The sequence below is a fragment of the Artibeus jamaicensis genome, unplaced genomic scaffold (assembly GCF_021234435.1).
Source record: "Artibeus jamaicensis isolate MK-2021 breed Jamaican fruit bat unplaced genomic scaffold, CSHL_Jam_final contig_76, whole genome shotgun sequence".
Taxonomy (NCBI): domain Eukaryota; kingdom Metazoa; phylum Chordata; class Mammalia; order Chiroptera; family Phyllostomidae; genus Artibeus; species Artibeus jamaicensis.
Genome location: NW_026521954.1, coordinates 25,806,699 through 25,815,550, shown reverse-complemented (window position 1 = coordinate 25,815,550; position 8,852 = coordinate 25,806,699). Strand labels below are relative to the sequence as shown.

Below are 8,852 nucleotides of genomic sequence, written 5' to 3'. Positions count from 1 at the left end.
TTGTGACAGCCGTCCTACCAGCGTGCGCTAAAAAAGACTTATCAAAATGGGTGAATTTTCCTGCAGCCATTTTAATATTGAAGATGGAAGAAAATACGCAACATTTCTGGCATATTATGCTGTATTATTTCAAGAAAGGTAAAAACACACCTGAAGTGCGAGGAAAGATTTGTGCGGTGTGTGGAGAAGCCGCCGGGACCGATGGAACGTGTCGGAAGTGGTTTGTGGAGTTCTGTTGACATTTCGGCTAAACAATTATTTGCGGCGGAGCTGTGTCCTGCATCGGAAGAGGTTCAGCAGCCCCCGGCCTCTCTCCCCTAGCAGCCACGAATGAGAGGTCACCGACAGCCTCAAAATACCCAGATCAATATGCTATTGGCGAAAATGGCAAGCCAGCCTTTTATTTTATGGAAAAAACTGAGCAGACATTTTTGGCCAACCCAGCACACTAACTGTAGACGTGTGTATGACGTGAGCGAGTGTGCTTCACACTTATAGACACAGGTACGTGCCCACGTTGGTACACACGCTTCTGTGTGCAGGCTCTGCTGGCCAAGAGGCCCTAAAGCGAAGGACACCGGGAGCAGCCCGGGCCATGGAGGGGCCTCGGTTTCCGAGACCGTTCTCCCGGTGCCCAGGTCAGGACTCTGGGCCAGCAACTGGTTCCAGGACCGGCCAGAACCCACCCAGGGCGAGCCCTGCGGGTTCGTGCCAGAAGGGTAAGGAGTGAGTGAGTGAATGAGGGAGTGAACAGAGAATAAGCGAGACCCTGCAATGATGGGATGTCCAGGGACAAAGGAGCCACCGAAGGAGCCCCCAGTGGCTGAGATGGCGAAGACCTGAGCAGCAAAACTCATTAGATTAGAGGAGTTTCCTGCCCAGAGCGCACAGTGACTGCCCTCGGGTCTGTCCAACGTGAAGTGCTGTGAGCAACGCTCTGCCTTGGGCTGCACCCCTGGGGAGTTGATCCCCACGGCCCTGTGGGCAGGGAGGGGTGACCAGCAGGCCCCCTGTGCCCATGGGGGAAACTGAGGCCTTGAGCCGCAGAGCTGCCCTGGCACCAGCCAGCACTTGCAGAACCCACAGCCAGCCTCTCCTTCCCCCGCTCTGGTCAGGCCCCCACCCTGCTCAGAACCCGCTCTCATGCCCGGCCTCAGGGAAGGAGGGAAGGTTCACAGGGCTTGTAAGACTTTGGCCCCTGAGGGACCTGGGTGGCGGCAGGGAAGGAGGAGGAGGAGCAGAGACCCGTCCCTGTTGTGCAGACTTCTAAGGAGGAGGTGTGGGGGGGAGCCAGGACCCAGCTGGCCCCCAGCCCAGGGCTTCTGCCCCTCTGCAGGGCTACTGGGTGGCACCGCACTGACCCAGCAGGACACTCCTCTCTCAATGGGACCCATGGGGCAGCACCTCCCCCCCTTATGGCTACCAGCTTGACAACATCCAGTTCCACCCGCCGGGCTCTTGGCCCCTTTCTCAGAAGTGGGGACACCAGGCTGGCCCTTCTTGGCCACCTAAGCCCTGCTCCCCAGCCAGTCCAGTTTTGGGGTGCACCCCACCTGTTCCAACAGGTGACCCAGCAGGGGGCTAGGGGCTGCAGTGTGGGGACAGCCCCTCCAGGGACAGACCCAGGCTAGGGATCTAGAACTTACCCTGCCAGGGGGCAGACGCTGCCGCTGCCGAGGAAGGAAGAGAGACTCCTCAGGGCCCCTTCGAGGGTCCCCAAAGTGCCGCACAGAATGGGACAGGAAGGCGCACATTCTCAGCCAGGCTGGCCCTCCCGGCTCCGGATCCGATTGGGTGGCCGGAGCAGTCCTCGGGGTCATTGGCTGTGCCCGGGCTGACCCGCCCACCAGGAAGGGGCCAAGTCTCCTTGTTGACCTTTCTCCTCCTTATCACCCGACCGGGGCCGTAGGGAAGTGTCAGCATTCCCGGCCGGCCGCATTCCGGAGCGCGCATCGGAGGAGTGGCATTCCGGCATTCCCGAGCTGGGCGGGGAGCAGCCAGCCGCCCGGGGGGCCGGCTGGGCCCCCACAGCCGTCTGGTGGGCTGTGGATAGGCCACACCTGCGCACAGGTGCTGCACCCTGGCCTCTTAGACGAGGGGGGCTGGGCCCTTGGAGGGCTGCTGGGCCTCCCCCAGCCGGGCGGAGAAGAGCTCGCACTCTCGCCGCCTGGCTGCCTCCTGCAGTGGGGCCCGCGGGGCGGCTGCCTGGAGTCCGGCAGATGGTCACCGAGCAGTGCTGAGTGCTGGGCCCAGCGTGACGCCCGCAGTGGGCCACAGAGTGTTTCCCTCTCCCCCTGGGGTCCGGAGAGGCTGCGTCCTAGACTCGCTCACAGCGGCTCCCCCAGGGCGTGTTCAGGGTAACAGGGCCCAGGAACCTGGGCTTATGGCACGTTCCCAAGGGGTCTTCTGCCCGGTACCGGGCCACTCCCACTCAGTGGGCTGGCCCTGCCCCAGCCCCGGCGGGCGACTCCAGGTTCCAGAGGCGGAGGACAAATGTCCAGGCAGGAGTGCAGGTGAAAGCAAGAGTGAATTTACTAAGGCTGAGATCAGTGCGCCAAAGGAAGGGCTCTGGGGACAGAATCAGGGAGCTGCTGAGGGCCCTGCTCCCCGGATGGGGGTGTTGTCTGGGCCCCTGGGGAAGCAAGGGAGGATGGGGGGGTGCCTGTGCTCAAAGAACTGCTGGCCTCCTTTGTCCGGAGGGTTTTATCTGTTTCCTGTAGACGGGAAGTTTGGCCCGCCCCCGGGAGGATCCCAATGGGACACTCTCCAGCTTTCCGGCGAGTCCTTGGACGTGCTGGCGCGGCAGCGAGCGGGAAGGCGTCCGGGCCCTGCTCTGGTTGCGGTTCCCTCCGTCTCTGGTTCGTCTGGCCCTGGCCCCTGGCTAGGGGGACTGGAACCGTCTGCTCTCAGGCACCTGGTGGGGGGGGAGGATGGGCCTTTAGATTTATTCCCTAACTGCTAATGGCCGGCTGTTCCTCCCCCCAGTACACCCCCGCCCCCCAAACTCCCTGTTGAGCCATTTTTCTGTTGCCTCACTCCGCTCGACAGGGAATCGTACTGGTTTCTCATGGACCCGCCTCAGCCGGGCAAGTCTGGGCCCCTGTCCTACATCGAGTCCCCCATTGACACAGGTGGGCAGTCGCCTGGGGCCTGGGGCCTGGGGCCCACCCTGCCTCCCTGGCCCTCCAAAGACCTGCGGACCACCAGGGACGGGCCCACTGCTCCCACACTGGCTGTGAGACTTCAGGCCAGGTTACTTTTTAAACATTATTTATTTATTTTTAGAGAGAGGGGAAGGGGGGAGAAAGAAAGGGAGAGAAACACCAATGTATGGCTGCCTCTTGCACGCCCCCTACTGGGGACCTGGCTGGCAACCCAGGCACGTGCCCTGACTGGGCACTGAACCCACGACCCTTCGATTCAAAGGCCGGCACTCAATCCACTGAGCCACGCCAGCCAGGGCTCACGCAAGTTTCTTAACCTCCCTGTGCCTCCCCTTCCTTGTCTTTGAAATGGAAGAACAGGAGGTGTTTGGTCTGCCTCATCAGGGCTTGTGAGGAATGAAGGACACAAATGCTGAGGGCTCCAAACAGTGTCCCTCACACACATGCACGCGCGTGCACACACACATGCACATACACACACACCCCCATCAGGGGATCAGGCCCACAGCCCGGGCATCCGGGCATGTACCTGGACCGGGAATCAAACCAGCTACCCTTCGGTCTGTGAAGGATGCCCAGCCACTGAGCCACAGCAGCCAGGGCTGGAGCCCTGAGTTTTTAATCACAGCTCCATCGCAGACAGTGCAGCGCTCTCTCTGGTCCTCAGCATCCCCATCTGCCATCTGGGGGGGTGGCTGGGCTGGGCTCCGTCCCCCCATCCCTGAGGACCTCGGGGTGAGCCAGCGTGAGAAGCCGCTGCCCCTTCTCTTTAGGTGTGAACCCTCAGGCTCACGGCAGCCTGCCCTGGGCTTTGCCAGGTTCAGGCGGCACGCGTGAGGGGTCCAGGTGAGAATCGGCCACACGGCAGGGAACTTCTGCACGTTTATTGGAGCCAAACGGACGCCAGCTGCCAGGAAGCAGACTCTCAAACGCATTGGGAGAAAGCTGCGAAAAATGGCCACTTTGCCTCGTATTTTATACACCAGAAGCAAAGGAGAAGATGCAGGGGCGGGGGGGGGGGGTCCCAGGAAACTCACTGCTGGTGGTTCCGGAGGCGGGAGGGAGCAGAGCAGGGAGACCGCGGAGGCCGGAGGAAGAGGGAGACGGAGACTCGCGCTTCTTCTCTGCGGGTGGGCACGGGATGGTTATCAGTGAACCCGTCCAGCGCGTGGGGAGGGCGTGTGGGGGACAAGGTGACTCGAGGGGCTCCGGTGGCCTCTGCCCGGGGGTTGGGGGGCGGAGAGACTGTGCCCCGAGGAGTCTGGAAAAGAGACCTCGGAGACATTGTGGAGTGTCGTCATCACAGACGCAGCAAGACGTCGGGCTCGGTGAAGGCACAGACCGGCCTGTGTCAAGGACACTGCAGCCTAGGACAGGACTGCCCGCCACGACTTGTTTCCAGTTCAGAAGTTTTCAGGTCAGCCCTGGTCCGTGGGTTCGATCCCCGATCAGGGCACGTTCCTAGGCTGTTGGTTTGGTCCCTGGTTGGAGAGCACGTGTGAGACAACTGACCTCTCTCCCCCTCCCCCTCCCCCTTTCTTACTCTCTGAAATCAGTGAGTCTGGCCCTGACCAGTGCGGCTCAGCCGGTTGTGTGTCCGAAAAGTGAACGGCCACCAATTCAACTCCCCATCAGGGGACACGTCTGAGTTGCGGGTTTGGTCCCTGGTTGGGGCGCTATAAGAAGCCACTGATCGATGTTTCTCTCCCTCTCTTTTTCCCTTCCTTCTCCTCCCTCTAAATACAAACAAATAAAATCTTTAAAAAGAATGAAATCAATAAATATATATATCCTCAGATGAGGGTTTTTTAAAAGTGCGTATTCCAGACCCTGTGGCTGCTTTAGGTCTCTGAGCCTGTACGCCCCCCACGCGGGCCTCCTCTGTGCTTGTCGGGTTTCATGTGTGGCCCCTTTTGGTCCCCAAGCGGGTTCTGGCTGTGGATGATGGGACGCGTACATCGTCTTGCCCTGGGGACTGGTGCTGTGGAGCTTGGAATTCACTTCGGAAAAAAACAAATCGCCTTATCTTTTTTTTTATCCTTAAAAAAAATAGTCTTATTCTTTTTTTAAAAAAGATTTTATTCATCTATTTTTAGAGGGAGGGGAAGGGTTAGGGAAAAAGAGGGAGAGAAACATCAGTGTGTGGTTGCCTCTCGTGTTCCTCCAACTGGGGACCTGGCCCACAACCCAGGCATGTGCCCTGACTGGGAATCGAACCTGTGACCCTATGGTTCATAGGCCCATGCTCAGTCTACTGAGCCGCCTTATTCTTTTAAAGGCCATTTTAGAAATCTTGCTCTAAAAGAATAAAGATAAGACCACCTTCCTCCCACCAACGGCAACCCTTCTACCGAGACTGGGCCTGATCGATGGGGGCCCTTTTCAAGACAAGTGTCCTGTCCTAGCAGGAGCCTGGGGAAGTGACACGGTGAAGGGGACGGTGGCCCTGAGGGATGCGCAGGAGCACTCTGAGCGAGGCCACCGGAAGCGAGAAGACCCCAGAAGACTAGTGGGTGTCACCAGGCCCGGACCCCCAGGACCAGCTCTGCGTTGAATGGATGGGCTGGGTCCCGGAGCGGCAGCCCGAGGGGACAGAAACAGGCTGGGAGAAGGCTGCGACTTGCAGGCCAGGCAGGGACAGGTGTGGCCCTGCCCGCAGCTTCAAGTGTGAAAAGAGCGTCGGTGCCCTGACTGGTGTTGCTCAGTGGATTGAACGCCAGACTGTAAAGTAAAGGGTTGCTGGTTCGATTCCCAGGCAGGGCACACGCCTGGGTTGTGGGCCGGGTCCTCAGTAGGGGGCGCATGAGAGGCAACCACACATCGATGTTTCTCTCCCAATCTCCCTCCCTTCCCCTCTCTCTAAAAATAAAGAAATATAAAGCCTGGCTGGTGTAGCTCAGTGGACTGAGCGAGGGCCTACGAACCATAGGATCTTGGTTCGATTCCCAGGCAGGGCACATGCCTGGGTTGCAGGCTAGTTCCCAGCAGGGGACCCACGAGAGGCAGCCATACATCAATATTTCTCTCCTTTTCTCCTTCCCTTCCCCTCTAAAGATAAATAAATAAAATCTTTTTTAAAAATTTAAGAAAATAAGAAACTGAAATTGTATAAAAAATAAAGAAAAATAAAGAAATAAAAACTAAAAAAGAAAAAAGAAAGAAAAGAAAAGCAGGTCAGGCTACGTCCCAAGTCCACGAGGACTTGAATTGGTTCCGACTCGGTCCCGAGACAGTCTTCACCGTGTCCCGAGTCGTGCCAGGCCTGGGCAGGAGGGGGTCCGGGTGCCGGATGCCGCTGGTGGCGGACAAACGTCGGGCCTGTGAAAACGCCCACCACTGGTCTCTGAGGCCAGAGGGAGGCTTCACAGCAGCACAGAGACTCGCGATCACCTCCGCTCTTCAAAACGCTCGTGAGAGGAAGACAGCGGGAGAGAAGACCACGCCGTTGGCCGCAGGCGGGTGCTCACTGCGCTCCGCCTGTGCTTTCTGAGCACCGCGTTGGGGACCGGAGGATGATTCTGTTCGTAACTGGAAAAAGTGTGATTAGTGTGACGACAGAAACCACCCTGCGGATGGGAGGTTCTCAAGGAAACTGCTTCTGAGCCAGCGTTCGAGCCCAGGCTCCTGGGGCCTCCGAACCCGGCTTCGCCCCACCCCCCAGTTTGCCAGGTGTGAGGGTGTTGTCACTTGCTCCTGGTGTGTCTCCCCTCCGAAGCTGCGTTGTGACAGCCCCTGTAGCCCCTGAGTGGTGGCAGCTCTCTCCCCAGGTGACTTTGAGCAAGCCCCTCCGGTTCTGGGCCTCGGTTCCCACGTGCCCACCTGCTCCCTCCAGACCTGGAGGAGCTGCTTCCGTCCACTACTGCCCTCTAGTGGGGAACAGGAAGATGGACCACAGCCAGCTCTGGTGCCGTGTCGGGTAAGACACCTGTGGGCGACTTCAGTGGAAGCGCCTGGGGGCCACCTTCCCAGTCTCCCCTCCACAGAGGAGAGGGGTGTGGCCTTCCCAGGGAGGCCTGGGTTCCCCTGCTCTCCCCACTTGCTCGACCCTCGATTCTTAATCCTGTAAGAGTATAGTTGCCCACGAAAGAATGTCCAGCCTCATAGGAATCTTACTGGAGCCAGACTGATGGAATGGGTTACAAATTCTCGATGGATTGCGAAGACGCTCCAGAGTGGCAGTTTTGCAGTTTATTTATTTTATCCACTAGAATCCAGTGGAGACGTAAGCAGTTACGTGGAATCCGCGGGTGGTAGATGAGGGGGGCGGGAGAAAGCACAGCGGAGAGATCTGAGGTTAGAGAGGAGGTAAACCGGAGGGAGAGAGACACACCTTCCTCGCACAGCGGGCACCGGGTTGTCACCACTCACAGAGCTGGATGGACGGTGTGTGGGCAGCAGGACGGTGACATGCTCCCTTCTCTGGGGCCCTGGGTGTGACTTCCAGGGACCTGGGCAAGATCGCTCCGATGTGTCAAAGGAACGTCACCTGAGACGCACAAGACCACAGACATGGTCACAGGCGTGTTCTCTTAGGTGACGAAGACTACAGACCGTTTCAGAGGCGAAGACTGACCTTTGTCAAGGAAGCTACAGGCCTGCAGGTGACTGCTCACTGTTATTTGCCCTTGGCAAGGACTTCTGTGTTCGGACCGTCCCTGCGGTGACTTCGCTCTCTGGGTTTGCAGAGTCCACCATGCGGTACGCCCCCGAGCTTGTCAGGGTCGGTGTGCGGCCCCTTTGCGGTCCACAGTGTTAGCCCTTTAATGAGGTCCCTGGTCCCAAAGAGCGGGGTGCTGTTTGCCATCGGGGAACGCTAGGATGGGGACAGGATGGAAAAGCGGCAGGCAGGTTTTGCAGGTGAGGCTCATGGCCGGTCTCCCGAAAGCCCATCCCAGCGTGATGCTGGGTGAGGCTCCCCCAACACGGCCTGACGGTGAGCTTCCAGGTCGGGCAGTGTCAGGGGAGCCTGGTCTCTGCTGCGTGAGGCTGGGGACAAGAGCTGGTCTCAAAGCCTCTGAGTCCCCTGCTGGGCCTGTCCCCAGATCGTTAGGGATAAGTGGGGACACAGGAAACTGGTGTCACGTGGCTGGAGAGCCCAGTAGATCCTGTCCCGCTGGGGTGCTGGTTCCCGGGTGACCCAGCTTCTCCGGGCCCCTGTTTTCTTCTCCCCACCAGGGAGCCCCTCGGCCCAAGCTCCCCTCCCAGGCTGTCGTGGGGGGACGGTACTGGGTCTAGTTGTGCCCCCCAGAAAGATATGCCCAGGTCCCAGCCCCTGGGGCCTGTGGATGCGACCTGATTTGGAAAGAGAGTCTTTGCAGATGTGGTCAGTTAATAGGAGGTCCAGCCGGATGCGGGCGGGCCCTTACCCAGGGGCTCCGGTCCTTACGTGACAAGGGCATTGCCGTAGTCTGCTGCAGATAATAGGCACCCACGTCTTTGGCCCAAACTTTCAGGGGGGATTTTTTTTTCGTTTTACAGTATATAAATACGGAACTAGTAACACCTGTGTATAATGGGCATCCTCATCTTTCCCTAAAAAAAATTGGGCACAAAAGTGCACATTATACATGGCAAAACATGGTAACACGGAACCGAAGGCCGTGTGAGGACAGGGCAGAGAAGGGAGTGCCACAGCCGCAAGCCCAGGAAGGCTGGGAGCCCCCAGAAGCTGGTGGGAGAGGAAGAATC

General features: G+C 58.8%; 1 protein-coding gene and 1 long non-coding RNA gene across 5 annotated transcripts in view; one reads left to right on the top strand and one right to left on the bottom strand.

The window, feature by feature from the left end:
- The window catches only part of SH3TC1 (SH3 domain and tetratricopeptide repeats 1), a 39,540-nt gene extending 37,742 nt beyond the window's left edge, over window positions 1-1,798 (bottom strand). For 2 of the 3 annotated variants that reach the window (XM_053672345.1, XM_053672351.1), the window contains exon 1: window positions 1,647-1,798. In XM_053672345.1, the coding sequence (XP_053528320.1) occupies window positions 1,647-1,754 (108 nt within the window). In that variant the 5' untranslated portion in view covers window positions 1,755-1,798. Of the gene's footprint in view, window positions 1-150; window positions 318-1,646 lie in introns of all 3 variants that reach the window. The other variant, XM_053672346.1, reaches the window with a different exon arrangement.
- A 209-nt stretch (window positions 1,799-2,007) lies between these two features.
- On the top strand, window positions 2,008-4,951 carry LOC119035554 (uncharacterized). 2 transcript variants are annotated; one of them, XR_005079826.2, is made up of 4 exons: window positions 2,008-2,070; window positions 2,721-3,252; window positions 3,983-4,294; window positions 4,471-4,951. It is a non-coding gene; the product is annotated as an uncharacterized LOC119035554 (long non-coding RNA). The 2 variants fall into 2 exon arrangements; XR_008392848.1 differs by having other exon boundaries at window positions 3,938-4,294.
- Window positions 4,952-8,852: the final 3,901 nt, after the last annotated feature.